Consider the following 19,671-nt stretch of genomic DNA (forward strand, 5'->3'; position numbering starts at 1 on the left):
GCTGGCCCCCAATGTCGTTGCCACCTACATACACTTATTAACCCCTAATCTGCTGCCCCCAAAATCGCTGCCACCTAACTACACTTATTAACCCCTAATCTGCTGCCCCAATGTTGCCGCCCACTATACTAAGTTATTAATCCCTAAAAATAACCCTAAGTCTAACCCTAACCCCCACTAACGTTAACATAATTAAAATAATACCAAATAAAAATTACAATTAATACCTACATTTTTTCTATTTAAAACTAAATAAATACTAACCTGTAAAATAAAACCTAAGCTAGCTACAATATAACTAATAGTTATATTGTATCTAGCTTATGTTTATTTTTATTTCACAGGTAAGTTTGGTATTTATTTTAACTAGGTAGATTAGTTATTAAATAGTTATAAACTATTAATAATTACCAAGTTAAAATAAATACAAATTTACCTGTAAAAATAAAACCTAACCTGTCTTACAGTAAAACCGTAACATTACGCTAAAAATAAATAAATTAAATTAATCAAATACAATTAACTAAATTACAAAAAAAAATAAACACTAAATTACACAAAATTAAAAAAGAAATGATCAAATATTTTTTAACTAATTACTCCTAATCTAATAGCCCTATCAAAATAAAAAAGTCCCCCCAAAATAATAAAACCCCCTAGCATAAACTAAACTGCCAAGCATCCCTTAAAAGGGCCTTTTGCGGGGCATTGCCCGAAGATTCAGCTCTTTTACATGGCAAATAAAAATACAAACATCCCCTCAACAGTAAAACCCACCACCCACAACAGCCAAACCCCCAAATAAAATTCTATCCAAAAAAACCTAAGCTACCCATGCCCTGAAAAGGGCATTTGGATGGGCATTGCCCTTAAAAGGGCATTCAGCTCTTTTACATGCCCAAACCCAAAGCTAAAAATTAAACCCACCCAATAAACCCTTAATAAAACCTAACACTAACCCCCGAAGATCCACTTACAGTTTTTGAAGACCGGACATCCATCCTCATCCAGCTGGCGAAGTCTTCATCCAAGCGGCAAGAAGTCCTCAACGAAGCTGGGAGAACAGCCAATAGAATGTGAGCTCAATCCCATTGGCTAATTGGGTCAGCCAATAGGATTAAATCTTAATCCTATTGGCTGATTGCATCAGCCAATAGGATTTTTTACCCTTTAATTCCTATTGGCTGATAGAATTCTATCTGCCAATCGGAATTCAAGGGACGCCATCTTGGAAGGTTAATCACTCATATTGTAGACGCACTAAAGTAACAGTGTTAATGACTCATATTTTTGACGCACTATGTGTGTGTGTCTGAATGCAAGGTAGTATGAATTGTTATGTCTTTCAATAGTGTGTATCTGCATGCAATGTAGTGCAAATCTTAATGTATTTCCCTAGAGGTACTCACTAATATGATAAAACAAATCGAACGAACTAGAAGATAGTGAATATCGGTTAACAATCACACTGTGTAAACAGGGAGTGGAATGTAAATTCAAGATCGTGCTGTGTGTAGACAAAAAATTAGTAGAAAAAGGAGACCTTTTTTATTTATTGTACATTACTAAAAGTTTCTTTTGTCAATCTCTGAGGTGTCTGTATAAAATATACATGCTCAACACAGGTTATTCATGTAAATGGTCATCTTCCCTGGTGGCTAAAAACCTTATCCTATATAGTGATATTACATGTACTTAATTATAAGATCTGATCGAAATGTAAATATAAATATAAATGGAAGAACACAGACGCAAGTTGTATCCTGCCATAAAAAATCAACTACCCTATGGATTAATAAGGGAATTTTGAGAAATGTAATTTACTCTATATGGTGATATAAAAAATATATATTTGTATAGGGTGCATCTGTCAAATATAGATGACTGAATATATCTCAGGGTGTAAAATGTTACTGGAATGTGTAATATTGTTGAGTACCTTTATTTTCGTCTGATATATTCCATGATGAAGTGTGGTATTGTTACAAAGTCTACTATTAATGAATATGTGAAAAGTGATTCTATGTTGTTATGTTAGAGGGACCTATTTATCATGGTTATGGGATGTAATATCATGTATAGTAGGTTTGTATGAATTCCAAATTGTAACAAGTAGGGGTAGAAAACATGTTATGTATTTATAGCCAAAAAGAATAATCGAAAAAAATCAAAAAGAATTATTAAAAAAAAATATATTAAAGAAATGAAAAATAATGTATAATATGTCTAGACCCTATCTATAATAATATTCATAGAGGGAAGGTTGTTTACAGGACATGTCTAGCCCATATTTTTTCGATTATTCTTTTTGGCTATAGATACATAACATGTTTTCTACCCCCTACTTGTTACAATTTAGAATTCATACAAACCTACTATACATGATATTACATCCCATAACCATTATAAATAGGTCCCTCTAACATAACAACATAGAATCACTTTTCACATATTCATTAATAGTAGACTTTGTAACAATACCACACTTCACCATGGAATATATCAGATGAAAATAAAGGTACTCAACAATATTACACATTCCAGTAACATTTTACACCCTGAGATATATTCAGTCATCTATATTTGACAGATGCACCCTATACAAATATATATTTTTTATATCACCATATAGAGTAAATTACATTTCTCAAAATTCCCTTATTAATCCATAGGGTAGTTGATTTTTTATGGCAGGATACAACTTGCGTCTGTGTTCTTCCATTTATATTTATATTTACATTTCGATCAGATCTTATAATTAAGTACATGTAATATCACTATAAAGGATAAGGTTTTTAGCCACCAGGGAAGATGACCATTTACATGAATAACCTGTGTTGAGCATGTATATTTTATACAGACACCTCGGAGATTGACAAAAGAAACTTTTAGTAATGTACAATAAATAAAAAAGGTCTCCTTTTTCTACAAATTTTTTGTCTACACACAGCACGATCTTGAATTTACATTCCACTCCCTGTTTACACAGCGTGATTGTTAACCGATATTCACTATCTTCTAGTTCGTTCGGTTTGTTTTATCATATTAGTGAGTACCTCTAGGGAAATACATTAAGATTACAACCAAGGATTATCAGCACTGATGAAGCTGATTTCCCCAAAATGCAGGTTACAGTAGCTGAATAACTGTTCACAGAGCACTTACTATTGTGAGCTGAAAAAAATTGAAGTAAAATATCTTCTATTTTACATAGAGATCGTCAGGCAATATTTTTGTCAAATTTTTCAGTTTTGCTGCATCACTTTCAAGTAATTTAGAGCATACGGTACTATGGGGCCTATGTATCAAAGGTCTTGCGGATCTGATCCGACAGTGCGGATCAGGTCCGCAAGACCTCGCTGAATGCGGAGAGAAATACGCTCTCCCTATTCAGCATTGCACCAGCAGCTCACAAGAGCTGCTGGTGCAACGCCGCCCACTGCAGACTCGCGGCCAATGGGCTGCCAGCAGGGAGATGTCAATCAACCTGATCGTATTTGATCGGGTTGAATTGTGGAGATTCCTGTCTTGCGGGCCAGAAACACAGGCCCGCAAGCTCCATACGGAGCTTGATAAATGGGCCTCTATGTCTCTAATGATTCTTACACATATCTGTCCCTCTCTCTCTGTGCTCTTTATTAAGTTGCCTTACATTATATGGGCATATTTTGGGTCTCATATTTTATAATGTCCAAACCTATATAGAATGTTCTTAACTAGTCCCATGTGGATACATTTTACATTTTTAGGTTCTATGGGAGAAACATAACAATTGTGATATCATATTTGTGAATTATGGAAACAAAATTGTTTGGTATCCTACATATGAATTATCCTAATGTTTTGTTCCTATAAATAATATTACTTGAACAAAAGAAAAATAAGTAACAAGTAAATATTACAACAATTAATTTCAGTACCACTTACAGTCACTAACTACACTGTTCTTCTGTGCTTTTGACATATTTTAACTATAGATGCTGTTTTGATAGAAAATGAAAACCGAAGTAATGCATTGGTAATTATCATTAAATGTCTTGTTTCTGTATGGGACATTTAAATTAAACCTCAATCCCAAATGAAAGCAATTTCAAAACAAACCAGTCAAATGTAGAAATAGAATCCTTATTTTTTTTTCCTCCAATTATTTCTATGAAAACCCCTATGGGACACTGCTAGATTTCTCATTTGCATGTGCTACTGCAATAGGAACATAAATATGTGGTTAATATTTGCAGTGGCAGAAGTCTTTTCAATGTTATATTTGAAGGTTGGAAATTGATAACAAAAAAAAAATTCAGTGCAAAAAAAACTCAAACACACACACACAAACATACAATAACAAATAGTGTTGCTGTGGGCGTGATTGCAAGACTTAATTTAGAGGAAGATGACAATCTACCGGCTGAGGCTTTTTCGGGTCTCTTTTTGTTATGACGGAAAGTTCAAATACGTAGACAAAAGCACGTTCACTATAAAAATCTGGTCACAAAGGCACAATCTTGTTTTAAGATTCAATATTGTGGTATCACATTTTACATTTTCAGTACTGTTAAAATCCAGTATAAGACTATATCATAAGTCCTACTAATAGAAACACATAGGGCTCGATTTATCAAATGTCGAGTGGGCATGATTCGCTATAGCATTTATCATTGCACAAGCATTTCAGCAGAAATACTTGTGCAATGCCGAAACTCTACCCACTGGCAGCCAAACAGCCTCTAGCAGGGGCTGTCAACCATCCGATCAGATCGGGATGATTTCCATCTGCCAACTGAAATGATTGGCCTCCAAAGCTGAATCCGCTGCTTGATAAATGGAGCCCAATGTCTTGTTCTTGTTTTCAGATGCAGATCACGCCAAACCAGAAAACGGTGCTTTTAAATCAATCAAGGTAAATGTTGTAAAAGACAAAACTGTTCAAATTTTAAAAGTAGTAATATAGTGATTGAGCAAACATGTCAGTATACCCATCATGCCTGCATACAATTAGCATTTAGGGGCCTATTTATGAAAGGCCTGTCGGACATGATCCGACATAGCGGATCATGTCCGACAGACCTCGCTGAATGCAGAGAGCAATACGGGTTGAATTGCGGCGATGTCTGTCCGCCTCCTCAGAGCTGACGGACAGGTTATGGAGCAGCGGTCTTTAGACCGCTGCTTCATAACTGGTGTTTCTGGCGAGCCAAATACGGGGCTTCAAGCTCCGTACGGAGCTTGATAGATATGCACTTAGACTGTTTAGCAGTGATGAGGACAGAAACAGATTGCATTAGGTTCATCTCACACATGTAAAATGAGTATATCCCTTACACAATGAGCAAAGGGGTTAATTGAAACAAATTTATCTGTAACCTTAGCAGGTGTGAAAGGTCTATTGTATATGTCAGTTTCTGTTAAAAACATGTTCACGGCTGCAGGATTTTAACACATGGATCAATTTTGCATTATAATCACTCTATAAACACACTGACCAATATGCCAGAGAGCAAAAAGCCATTTCCAGAACAAAAACTCCAAATGATTGTGATTGGCCCCTTAATGTGTCTTTAAGCCAGTGAAGGGCAGTTGGCTTTTTTTGCTTCCTCAACCTCTTATCTGAAGAAGGAAATAATGAGAATGCCTAATTTTTACCCTTAAAATATATTTTCTATATCATTTGACAAATCATATGTTCTCCCTCTCAACTACCCTATGTTTGCTTAACCCCATTCTACCCCATCAGGTATTTATGTCACAAGGTTATGCTTTACATGTCCAGATGGTTCTATAAAACCTGGGCTGTTTCTCACAGACTAGATCATTGTTCATATACACAAAGGTGTCAGGTGCTGCCTCCAAGCTCCCTAAACCAATCATGGGAGGCTTTAACATAACATAGCAGTTAATATCCAAATGTAAAAAATATATGCATTACAAGATTACTCCTAGTGTTTAAAGGGTTAAACCGTTTTCCTCTTAGCCCATATGTTTGCACTTACGTGATTTCTAACGTTATACGCAAATGATTGGTTGTGTATTTGTTGACGCGGATAACATAGCTGTAGTTTCCAGACCTAAACAAAAGGAAAAATATGTTATAACTGTACAGTTGTATGTACAGACTTGAAAACAAAGACATTCATATGACACAATATATGCCGTTTTTTGGGTTATATATTTTTATTATTATTAAAGGGATACTAAACCCAGATTATTTTCTTAATGATCAGATAGAGCATTCAATTTTAAGCAACTTTCTAATTTACTCCTATTATCAAATTTTCTTTGTTCTCTTGCTTGGGCCTCATTATAGACTTAAAACCCCTTTCTCTGAAGAATCAATTGCACATCTTCATTCTTCAACCACCTCCAGTGGAGGTAAAGACTAAGGTATGTGTGAAAAGGAAGGGGTTTTATAGAGCTCTTGGGGTTTGGGACTCCTTGCCTCCTCCTAGTGTCAGAGAAGAGTAATTCCCTTGAATAATGGATTGTGAACTCTCACCACCTGTATTAAAAACATTATTTATGCTTACCTGATAAATTTATTTCTCTTGTGGTGTATATAGTCCACGGATCATCCATTACTTGTGGGATATTCTCATTCCCAACAGGAAGTTGCAAGAGGACACCCACAGCAGAGCTGTCTATATAGCTCCTCCCCTCACTACCATATCCAGTCATTCGACCGAAAACAAGCAGAGAAAGGAGAAACCATAGGGTGCAGTGGTGACTGTAGTTTAAAATTAAAAAATACCTGCCTTAAAATGACAGGGATACACCACAAGAGAAATAAATTTATCAGGTTAGCATAAATTATGTTTTCTCTTGTAAGGTGTATCCAGTCCACGGATCATCCATTACTTGTGGGATACCAATACCAAAGCAAAAGTACACGGATGAAGGGAGGGACAAGGCAGGTACTTAAACGGAAGGTACCACTGCCTGTAAAACCTTTCTCCCAAAAATAGCCTCAGAAGAAGCAAAAGTATCAAATTTGTAGAATTTTGAAAAAGTATGAAGCGAAGACCAAGTCGCCGCCTTGCAAATCTGTTCAACAGAAGCCTCATTTTTAAAGGCCCATGTGGAAGCCACAGCTCTAGTAGAATGAGCTGTAATCCTTTCTGGAGGCTGCTGGCCAGCAGTCTCATAGGCTAAGCGGATTATGCTTCTTAGCCAAAAAGAAAGAAAGGTTGCCGAAGCCTTTTGACCTCTCCTCTGTCCAGAGTAGACAACAAACAAAGCAGATGTTTGACGAAAATCTTTAGTAGCTTGTAAGTAAAACTTTAAAGCACGAACCACGTCCAGATTGTGTAATAGACGTTCCTTCTTTGAAGAAGGATTAGAACACAAAGACGTAACAACAATCTCTTGATTGATATTCTTATTAGATACCACCTTAGGTAAAAACCCAGGTTTGGTACGCAGAACTACCTTATCTGCATGGAAGATCAGATAAGTAGAATCAGATTGTAAAGCAGATAACTCGGAAACTCTACGAGCCGAGGAAATAGCTACCAAAAAAAGAACTTTCCAAGATAAAAGTTTGATATCTATGGAATGAAGAGGTTCAAACGGAACCCCTGAAGAATTTTAAGAACCAAATTTAAGCTCCAAGGTGGAGCAACAGGTTTAAACACAGGCTTGATTCTAACTAAAGCCTGACAAAATGCCTGAACGTCTGGGGCATCCGCCAGACGCTTGTGCAAAAGAATAGATAGCGCCGAAATCTGTCCCTTTAAGGAACTAGCTGACAATCCTTTCTCCAATCCTTCTTGGAGAAAAGATAATATCCTTGGAATCCTGACCTTACTCCATGAGTAGCCCTTAGATTCACACCAATAAAGATATTTACGCCATATTTTATGATAGATTTTCCTGGTGACAGGCTTCCGTGCCTGAATCAAGGTATCAATGACTGACTCGGAGAAACCACGCTTTGATAAAATCAAGCGTTCAATCTCCAGGCAGTCAGCCTCAGAGAATTAGATTTGGATGGTTGAAAGGACCTTGAAGTAGAAGGTCCTGTCTCAGCGGCAGAGTCCCTGGTGGAAAGGATGACATGTCCACCAGATCTGCATACCAAGTCCTGCGTGGCCACGCAGGCGCTATCAAGATCACCGATGCTCTCTCCTGCTTGACTTTGGCAATCAGACGAGGGAGCAGAGGAAACGGTGGAAACACATAAGCCAGGTTGAAGGACCAAGGTGCTGCTAGAGCATCTATCAGCGTTGCCTTGGGGTCCCTGGACCTGGATCCGTAACAAGGAAGCTTGGCGTTCTGGCAAGACGCCATGAGATCCAGTTCTGGTTCGCCCCAACGAAGAACCAATTGTGCAAACACCTCCGGATGGAGTTCCCACTCCCCCCGGATGAAAAGTCTGACGACTTAGAAAATCCGCCTCCCAGTTCTCTACACCTGGGATATGAATAGCTGATAGGTGGCAAGAGTGAATCTCTGCCCAGCGAATTATCTTTGAGACTTCTAACATCGCTAGGGAACTCCTTGTTCCCCCTTGATGGTTGATGTAAGCCACAGTCGTGATGTTGTCCGACTGAAATCTGATGAACCTCATTGTCGCTAGATGAGGCCAAGCCAGAAGAGAATTGAATATCCCTCTTAGTTCCAGAATGTTTATTGGAAGGAGTGACTCCTCCTGAGTCCACAGAAGGCTGGCATCTGTTGTTACAATTGTCCAATCTGGCCTGCGAAAGGTCATACCTTTGGACAGATGGGCCCGAGATAGCCACCAGAGAAGAGAATCCCTGGTCTCTTGGTCCAGACTCAGTAAAGGGGACAAATCTGTGTAATCCCCATTCCACTGACTGAGCATGCATAGTTGCAGCGGTCTGAGATGTAGGCGTGCAAACGGCACGCCTACATCTTTTATCTCTCTGTGAGTATATTTATCCTTTTATCTCTCTGTGAGTATATTTATCCTTTTATCTCTCTGTGAGTATATTTATCCCTTGGCCTCTTGTTGGCGCTGTATTCACTTCTTACTACTTGTGCAAACGGCACTATGTCCATTGCCGCTACCATTAAGCCGATTACTTCCATGCACAGAGCCACCGAAGGGTGAGGAATGGAATAAAGAACACGGCAGGAATTTAGAAGTTTTGATAACCTGGACTCCGTCAGGTAAATTTTCATTTCTACAGAATCTATCAGAGTCCCTAGGAAGGAAACTCTTGTGAGGGGGGATAGAGAACTCTTTTTCTCGTTCACCTTCCACCCATGCGACCTCAGAAATGCCAACACTATGTCCGTATGAGACTTGGCAATTTGGAAATTTGACGCCTGAATCAGGATGTCATCTAAATAAGGGGCCACTGCTATGCCCCGTGGCCTTAGGACCGCCAGAAGCGACCCCAGAACCTTCGTAAAAATTCTTGGGGCTGTAGCTAACCCAAAGGGAAGAGCTACAAACTGGTAGTGCCTGTCTAGGAAGGCAAACCTAAGAAACCGATGATGATCTTTGTGTATCGGAATGTGCAGATAAGCATCCTTTAAATCCACTGTAGTCATGTATTGACCCTCCTGGATCATAGGTAGGATGGTACGAATAGTCTCCATCTTGAATGATGGAACTCTGAGGAATTTGTTTAAGATCTTTAGATCCAAAATTGGTCTGAAGGTTCCCTCTTTTTTGGGAACCACAAACAGATTTGAGTAAAATCCCTGTCCCTGTTCCTCCTTTGGGACTGGATGGATCACTCCCATAACTAGGAGGTCTTGTACACAGTGTAAGAATGCCTCTCTCTTTATCTGGTTTGCAGATAATTGTGAAAGGTGAAATCTCCCTTTTGGGGGGGAAGCCTTGAAGTCCAGAACATATCCCTGGGATATAATTTCCAACGCCCAGGGATCCTGGACATCTCTTGCCCACGCCTGGGCGAAGAGCGAAAGTATGCCCCTTACTAGATCCGTTACCGGATAGGGGGCCGTTCCTTCATGCTGTCTTAGAGGCAGCAGCAGGTTTTTTTGGCCTGCTTACCCTTGTTCCAGGTCTGGTTAGGTCTCTAGACCGTCTTGGACTGAGCAAAAGTTCCCTCTTGTTTTGCATTAGAGGAAGTTGATGCCGCACTTGCCTTGAAGTTTCGAAAGGCACGAAAATTAGACTGTTTGGCCCTTGGTTTGGACCTATCCTGAGGAAGGGCATGAACTTTTCCTCCAGTGATATCAGCAATAATCTCCTTCAAACCAGGCCCGAATAGGGTCTGCCCCTTGAAGGGAATGTTAAGCAGCTTCGATTTTGAAGTAACGTCAGCTGACCATGATTTAAGCCATAGCGCTCTGCGCGCCTGGATAGCAAAACCAGAATTCTTAGCCGTTAGTTTAGTCAAATGAACAATGGCATCAGAAACCAAAAGATATTGCGGCTAGCTTAAAGTTCGCTAAGCTTGTCAAGGTATTTCATCCAATGGAGTCGCTACCAGTTAAAGCCTCTTCTAGAGTACTCAACCAGAACGCCGCAGCAGCAGTGACAGGCGCAATGCATCAAGTTGGCTTTAGGATAAAACCTCATTGAATAAACATTTCTTAAGTAACCCTCTAACTTTTTATACAGTGGATCTAAGAAAGCACAAACTGTCCTCGACAGGGAATAGTAGTACGCTTTGCTAAGTAGAAACCTGCTACTCTCACTCCACCTTAGGAACTGTCTCCATAAGATCCCGGTGGTTGCGTCTATTGGAATCATTTTTCTAAAAATCAGGAGGGGGAGAGAAACGGCAACTCCTGGTCTATCCATTCCTTAGTAATAATTCTGTAAACCTTTTAGGTATTTGGAAAAACATCAGTACACACCGGCACTGGCATAGTATTTATCCAGTCTACACAATTTCTCTGGCACCATGCAATTTTATCACAGTCATTCAGAGCAGCTAAAACCTCCCTGAGTAATACGCAGAGGTGTTCAAGCTTAAATTTAAATGTAGAAATATCAGAATCAGGTTGCATCATCTTCCCTGAGTCAGAAATATCACCCACAGAAAGAAGCTCTCCTTCTTCAGCTTCTGCATATTGTGAGGCAGCATCAGACATAGTTCTTAAAGCGTCAGTATACTCTGTATTTTGTATAACTCCAGAGCTATCTCGCTTTTCTCTAAATACAGGTAGTCTGGCTAATACTGCTGACAGTGTATTATCCATGACTGCCGCCATGTCTTGTAAAGTAAACGCTATGGGCGCCGAGGATGTACTTGGTGCCATTTGAGCGTGAGTCCCTTGAGCGGGAGTCAAAGGATCTGACACGTGGGGAGAGTTAGTCGGCATAACTTCCCCTCGTCAGATTCCTCTGGTGATAAATTTTTTAAAGACAGAATATGATCTTTATTGCTTAAAGTGAAATCAGTACATTTGGTACACATTCTAAGAGGGGGTTCCACCATGGCTTTTAAACATAATGAACAAGGGAGTTTCCTCTATGTCAGACATGTTTATACAGACTAGCAATGAGACTAGCAAGCTTGGAAAACACTTTAAATCATGTTAACAAGCACTATATAAAAAACGGTACTGTGCCTTTAAGAGAAACAAGTTTGTCAGAATTTGAAAAACAGGGAAAAAAGGCAGTAAATCAAACAAATTTTTTTACAGTGTGTTATAATAAGCTAACAGAGCATTGGCACCCACTTGCAAATTGGATGATTAACCACTTAGTTCAAAAACCGATCAAAAAAACGATATAGACGTTTTTTATAACAGTCACAACACCAAACTGCCACAGCCTTACTGTGGGCCTACCTTCCCCACTAAACGATTTCGGAAGCCTAAAAGCCCTTTAGAGATGTCCTGTAGCATTCAGGAAACTCCTGGATGTCTCAGTCTGTAATAGTTAATGCACAAAAAACCACTAAACTAGGCCCCTCCCACTCATAGTAAAACAGTGGAAAGCCTCACTATATAAAAATGTTTAAACATGCAAGCAAACCTTTTATATTGAAATATAAAAGAGTTTTACCTCAGAAAGTAAGCATGATACCAGTCGCTATTAAATCACTGTATTCAGGCTTACCCTTACATAAATTTGGTATCAGCAGCATTTTTCTAGCCTTCATTTCATCTGCTAGAAAAATATTAACTGCACATACCTCATAGCAGGATAACCTTGCACGCCATTCCCCCGCTGAAGTTATCTCTCTCTTCAGACATGTGTGAGAACAGCAATGGATCTAGTTACAACCTGCTAAGATCATAGAAATCCCAGGCAGATTCTTCTTTTTCCTGCCTGAACAAAATAGCACTAACTCCGGTACTATTTAGAAAATAATAAACTCTTGATTGAAGCAAGAATAACCTCTACATTTCGACCACTTATCTCTTACTACCTCCATGCTTGTTGAGAGTTGCAAGAGAATGACCGGGTATGGTAGTGAGGGGAGGAGCTATATAGACAGCTCTGCTGTGGGTGTCCTCTTGCAACTTCCTGTTGGGAATGAGAATATCCCAACAAGTAATGGAATGATCCGTGGACTGGATACACCTTACAAGAGAAATAGGGGTTTTATTGCGGCTCTTTGCACACGTCAGAAGTAGCGCATATATTACAGTTTGAAAGTAAAGACATTCGCTTGAGCAGAATTGAATTTAATGCTTGTCGGGATATCGTGACTTCAGAGCTCTGGTTAACTGTTACGTCAGACAAAAAAAGTTGCACAAAACACATCAAAATGACATTTAAAAGTAACAGGTTACATTCAGTAATAACACTGTCTAATAAAAATATATTTAAAGATAAATTGCAATACAAAGTTATATGGGCTCAAAGATATGAGACCTGCAAAGGGCTTTACATAGAGATACATACATATACGTCTTAATATGTGTATTAAGTATATATATATATATTATTATATATATATATATACTGTACAGTATATATATATATATTACTGTATATGTGCATTGGAGTCTTTTGCAGTCAATATATATATGAATAAATATTGGTATAAGATATATACAGATACAATATATATATATATATATATATATATATATATATATATTATATTATATATAGGATTTATATATATTATTTATTATTACTTTATTAAATATGCAAAGGGAAGTCAAGTAGCTGATGCTAGTGGGTTACCTTTACGTTAGGGGGGGCTGTCAGTTTACGGGTTAATAATGTAGATTACTTTGCAATGTGTCAGCTGGCGGTTTAGGGGTTAATAGTGTAGATTAAATTGTCATGTGGGGGCTGGCGGTTTAGGGGTTCATAGTGTAGAGTGGTAGTTTGCGATGTGGGGGGCTGGCAGTTTAGGGGTTAATAGTGTAGTGGGGACTTTGCAGTGAGCCATATGGCGGTTTAGGGGTTATGGTGATTCAGGTTAGGGTGGGAGGTAGGGTATTTTCCACTTTTTTGCTCCACTGACTTTGATGGGAATAGGTTATCGCGCACGTGATATGTAGAATTTCGGCCTTTTTACTTCAACTCATAATACCAGAGCAAGCCCGAGGCGTGCAAAATGTTTATTTCTATCACAGTTAGCCAACTACCGAAAGGAGCTAATTAGCGCTCCACTTGTAATTAGCCCGTAGTCTTTAATGTCCCTTTAACTCATTTATGGCAGCAAAGCAAACAGTTCTCTGCAAGTAATATCACAATAATAAAAGGCCCCTAGCACTTTTCAGCATTTTTATTATTACACATTGCCATTAATACATCCTTTCCCTCAGCTTATATTAAAATGGCAAAAATATGTCTTAGACTTAAGCATAGATAGATATATACTTTTTTACATGATATTTTATACTATAATAATCATGGCTATGTTGAAATCATTACAATGTACTTTACTACATTTGTGTCTGGTTTTTTGTTTGTTTTTTTGAGAAGTTCAAATCTTACCCACACTCCAGGCTTTTACTGCAATAGTGACGGGTCTATTACTTGCTGATTCTCCACGATTCTGTATGGAACTGATTGTTGTATCAATCCCTGGACAAGCAAATGAGTAACAAAAGAACACAACAAATGATTATATACTCAATTGCTGATTAAGAACTTATCACTAAAAGTAATTGTATTACTCGAGCAATTTTAATTGCGTAAACAGCTTTAAAATGTAAGGTAGTTAATAGAGTATTGATTGACAGGATAATATTTATACAATCAAATGCCTGTGGTTACCTTATACAACGTGTTACCTCTTGTATCTTAAAAAAGCCATTTAAAGTTTAAAGTGACAGTCTACACCAGAATTTTTATTGTTTAAAAAGATAGATAATCCCTTTATTACCAATTCCCTAGTTTTGCATATCCAACACAGTTATATAATACACTTTTTACCTCTGTGATTACCTTGTACCTAATCCTCTGCAGACTGCCCCCTTATTTTAGTTATTTTGATAGACTTGCATTTTAGCCAACCAGTACTAACTCCTAGGTAACTTCCATGTGCATGAGCACAGATGTTATCTATATGGAACACATTAATTAACGCCCTCTAGTTGTGAAAAACTGTAAAAATGCATTCAGATAAGAGGGCGGCTCTTCAAGGTCATAAGAAATTAGCATATGACCTACCTAGGTTTTGCTTCCAACTAAGGAATAACAAGAGAAAATAGAAAAAAAGATGATAAAAGTAAATTGGAAAATTGTTTAAAATTAGATGCCCTATCTGAATCATGAAAGTTTCTTTATTATTATTGACTGTCCCTTTAAGGCCTGCTGAAAAATATGATTGTTATGTACTTATGAAAAATACTTCTTTGCTTTAATGTAGCCTCATGAAGATACAATAGGACAATGTTCTAAAGTGTTCAGGTTATACACAGCTGGTGGGTATGCACTGCTTGCAGAACGGAAATTAACTAATGGGCCAGATTACGAGTTGAGCGCTATTTAGCACTTATACTAGAGTGCTAAATGCACGCATCGGTTGTAACGCGTATTATGAAAGGAAAATAAAAAGTTATTGCTCTCATGCTGTCATGCCGCGCCGTTGCTAGGGTGCGGCGTCCTCTCTATGCTCGTTGCCTAGGGCTGTGTCCGGCTCAGTATGGAGTGCGGTGGCGGCGCTGACGTCATTTGCCGCACGCTCCTGATGCCGGCCGGTCTCTTGGCGCCTTGCCAAGGGTATTTAAACAGGCAGAAAACGACCTGTCACTGCCCAAGTATAGGTGCTACTTTGTGTACCCCTGGGAGTGACAGAATGTTTGCTGGATTATACTTGTTACTGAACCCTGCCTGTCTTACTACACTAAACTGGTTAACCCCCTTATCTGCTGGACTGATACTTGTTACTGAACCCTGCCTGTCTCACTACACTAACTGGTTAAACCCGAACCTGCTGACTGATACTTGTACTGAACCCTGCTTGTCTCACTATGCTAACTGGTTAACCCCTAATCTGCTGGACTGATACCTTGTTACTGAACCCTGCCTGTCTTACTACGCTACCTGGTTAGCCCCTAATCTGCTGGACTGATACTTTGTTGCCGAATCCTTGCCTGTCTTACTACGCTACCTGGTTAACTCCTGAATTGCTGGTCTGCTTTTCTGTTGCTGTATCCTGTCTGCCTATTTGCCTTGTGCTGTCCTGCCTGTGGTGAGTGCCGCTCTCCTCGTTTTCCTGATATTCTCTGCTCTGGGATATTCCCTATCTTTCCGACTCGAAGCCGGGATAACAAGACTACTGGCCGAGTTCGGTCTGATAGAGGAGTAACCCACAAGCCTCACATTATACTTGGGCCATGGAACCGGATGAGGTGGCACGAGCTGTTTATCTCCATGGACAGATGTTGGGAACCCATACTACACAATTGCAGAATATGGATTCCAAGCTGGAGGCTATCACCGCTCAACTCTCCTTCGAGGTCACTTCGAGGAGTACCACTCCTGTTGTTACACCGCCAGTCCCTGCTCCTAGTACTGTGGCTTCTCCCTTTGCTTCTGGAAGCATACCCCGGATACCTTTGCCTGACAAGTATGAAGGTACTACGGATTGCAGGGGTTTAACTTAACCAATGCAGGCTGCACTTCCGTAATGATCCCCTGGCTTCTTGGGGTGCCTCCTGTTTCCACTCCTGCCTTGCTAAAGTCACGTCCCCTGCTCCACGTTCCCATAGCCAGCATCCTGACTCCCTCCATCCTTCCTTTGGTATATGCAGACTTTGCTGATGTGTTTGAGAAAAAAGCAGCCGATCTGCTGCCACCTCCACCGTCCCTATGACTGCAAGATCGACCTCCTTCCCAGGAGCCCCACTTCCTAAAGGGCAGGACGTATCCACTCTCCAAGGCTTAAACCAAGATCCATGGAGGAGTACATCCATGAGAACCTAGCTAAAGGTTTTCATTCGCCCTTCTTCCTCTCCTGCTGGGGCTGGCTTCTTTTTGTTGGTTAAGAAGATTGGTGGGCTCAGGACCCTGCATTGACTACAGGGCCTTGAACAACATAACCATCAAGAATCGCTATCCCATACCTCTGATCACCGAATTGTATGACTCACTCCAAGAATGCTTGCTTCTTCACTAAATTGGACTTAAATGGGGCATACAAATTAATTTGTATCTCTCCAGGCCACGAATGGAAGACTGGCCTTCAACACAATATCTGGGGATTACGAATACCTTGTAATGCCCTTTGGGCTGTGTAAAGTGCCCCTGCAGTCTTCCAGGCATTTGTCAACAATGTCTTTCATGACCTCCTCAACCACACTGTCATCGTCTACTTGGATGATATCCTTGTTTTCTCTCCACTTTAGAGGAGCATCACAGGCACGTGAGACAGGTGCTTCTTCATCTCTGGGGTAACTCATTGGTAGCGAAGGCTAGAAAAATGTGAGTTTGATCAAGTCCGGATCCAATTCATCTCGAAGGAGGGTTTTTGCCATGAATCCTGCTAAACTCACCGCTGTTCTAGAATGGCCTCAACCTACCTCCTTAAAGGAATTACAGAGGTTCTTGGTGTTCTCCAATTATTACCGCAAGTTCAAAAAGAACTTTTCCTCAAACAGTCGCTCCTCTCACTGAATTGACTAGATGGTATAATGACTGCAAACATTGCCTCCTGAGGCCATAAATGCCTTTTTTTCTCTGAAAAATGCTTTCTGTTCTGCTCCTGTCCTTTCTGTTCTGCGCCATCCTGATCCTGACCTACAGTTCACTTTAGAAGTTGATGCCTACAAGGTAGGGGCTGGAGCAGTTCTTACCCAAAGAGACCCTCTGACTTCCAAATCACACCCTGTAGATTTTTTTTCTAAGATGTTTCACCTCCTGCTGAGAGAACTATGATGTGGGAAACCGTGAACTCTTAGCCATTAAAAAGGCCTTAACCGAATGTCGTCACTGGTTGGAGGGCACCGCCAATCCTATTCACATCCTCACCGACCATAAGAATCTGACTTACCTAGGAAACTGCTCATTGACTCAACCCTCGGTCAGGGTCAGCTGGGCCTTGTTTCTTTTTCCCGTTTTCACTTTGTGGTTTCCTACCTTCCTGGGACAAAAGAAACAAGAAGGCGTGACGCCCTTTCCCGCAGTTCTCTCACTCAAGTGGATTCCTCCGAAGCTCCTATTAACACATCATACCCCCCTCCTGTGTGATCGCTCAACTCAATACCACTCTTCTGCAAAGATTGCAACGTGCTCAGCTCTAGTAAACCTCCTGGTGCCCTCCATGGCCTCTGATATCCTCTTTGTACCTCAGAACCCTCCGTATCCCCTGTGCTATCCTGGGCTCATGATAGAGAAACTCTCGTGGACATCCTGGTTCGACTAGGACCTTCAGGCGTCTTCGACAGCATGTTTGGTGCCTACTATGAAGTCTGGACGCTCAGGACTACGTGAAAGCCTGCACAATTTGTGCTACCAACAAGACTCCCCGATCCTTGCCTTCTGGCTTGCTCCAACCATTGTCCATTCCCAAACGTCCCTGGACAAACATAACAATGGACTTCATTGTGGATCTTCCTTCTTCTGACCACCATACAGTCATCTGGGTTGTGGTGGATCGCTTTTTCCTGACTGGCACACTTCAACCCCTAACCAAACTGCCTTCCTGCTCAGGAATTAGCTTCCCTTTTTCTCTTGCATGTGGTATGACTTCATGGCATTCCTGTAAAAGATTGTCTCCGACAGGGGTTCACAGTTCATCTCCTGCCTTCTGGAGAGCCTTTTGTAAGTTGATTGGAACCACCGTTCCTTGTCAACTGGTTAGCCATCCTCAGACCAATGGACTAACTGAGAGAGCAATCCAGGATCTTGAAGCCTACCTTAGAGGCCTTTGTCAACACTCTCCCTAGTACCAACTGGTCTGGTTAGCTACCCCTAGCTAATTGGCAAGAAACACTCATTGGTACTGGTCTCTCAATGCTCTCAGTTTCAAGCTGCAGCAGGCTGATCAACCTCGTATCTTCCCTCTTTCAGTTTGGTCACTGGGGTTTCCTGCCGCAGACCATCACGTTACTGATCTCACCACTCATTGGCAATGTATTCGCTCTCATCTGCGTGTGAGCTGTCTCTAGATGTAAGAAGTTTTGCTGACCGCCATAGGGGCTTCTGAACGTGCCATTCCGGTGGGTGAACAGGTTTGGGTCTCACTTCAACATATACGCCTACGTCAACCCTGTCACAAATTGGGGCCTAGGTTTTTTGGTCTTTACAAGGTCCTGAAAAGACTGTCTACTAGTTGCCTACAAAGTGGCCTTGCCGAGAACCCTGCCATACATCCATTCTTCCACCGCTCACTACTCAAACTGAACATCAAAATAGATATTCCCAGCCTCAAACTCCTCCTCCTCCGCTCCTGGTCCATTGTAACCCCGAATATGATGTGGCTAAGAACCTGGACTCCAGATACAGGGCGCAGACAACTGCAGTATCTGATACATAGGAAGGGCTACTCTGTGGCAGAACGTTCCTGGGTCCCTGCCCGTGATTTGCATGCTCCATCTCTGTCTCCAAATACCATGCTGCTCACCCTTTGAAGCCGCTCTGGTTCCCGGAGGGGGCTATGTCCTCTCTATGCTCATTGTCTAGGGCTGTGTCGTCTCAGTATGCGTGTGGCGCTGACGTCATCGCCGCACGCTCCTGATGCCGGCCGGTCTCTTAGCAGCCTTGCCAAGGTGTATTTAAACAGGCAGCAAACGACCTGTCACTGCCCAAGTATAGGTGCTACTTTGTGTACCCCTGGGAGTGACAGATCGTTTGCTGGATTATACTTGTTACTGAACCCTGGCCTGTCCACTACGCTAACTGGTTAACCCCTTATCTGCTGAACTGATACTTGTTACTGAACCCTGCCTGTCTCACTACGCTAACTGTTAACCCCTAACCTGCTGGACTGATACTTGTTACTGAACCCTGCTTATCTCACTAACGCTAACTGGTTAACCCCTAATCTGCTGGACTGATACCTTGTTACTGAACCCTGCCTGTCTTACTACGCTACCTGGCTAACCCCTAATCTGCTGGGCTGATACTTTGTTGCTGAATCCTTGCCTGTCTTACTAACGCTACCTGTTAACCTTCCTGAATTGCTGGTCTGCTTTTCTGTTGCTGTATCCTGTCTGCCTATTTGCCTTGTGCTGTCCTGCCTGTGGTGAGTGCCACTCTCCTCGTTTTCCTGATATTCTCTGCTCTGGGATATTCCCTATCTTTCCGACTCAATGCCGGATAACAATACTACTGGCCGAGGTACGGTCTGGATAGAGTAGTATCCCACGAGCCTC

The 19,671-nt window shown here is 40.8% G+C and overlaps 1 protein-coding gene across 1 annotated transcript in view; it reads right to left on the bottom strand.

The window, feature by feature from the left end:
- The window catches only part of MYRFL (myelin regulatory factor like), a 477,269-nt gene that overhangs the window by 65,659 nt on the left and 391,939 nt on the right, over nucleotides 1-19,671 (bottom strand). The window contains 4 exon segments of the mRNA XM_053719216.1: nucleotides 5,988-6,062; nucleotides 13,847-13,878; nucleotides 13,880-13,906; nucleotides 13,908-13,936. Coding sequence (XP_053575191.1) covers nucleotides 5,988-6,062; nucleotides 13,847-13,878; nucleotides 13,880-13,906; nucleotides 13,908-13,936 — 163 coding nt within the window.

Source organism: Bombina bombina, chromosome 6 (genome assembly GCF_027579735.1).
Source record: "Bombina bombina isolate aBomBom1 chromosome 6, aBomBom1.pri, whole genome shotgun sequence".
NCBI classification, from domain to species: domain Eukaryota; kingdom Metazoa; phylum Chordata; class Amphibia; order Anura; family Bombinatoridae; genus Bombina; species Bombina bombina.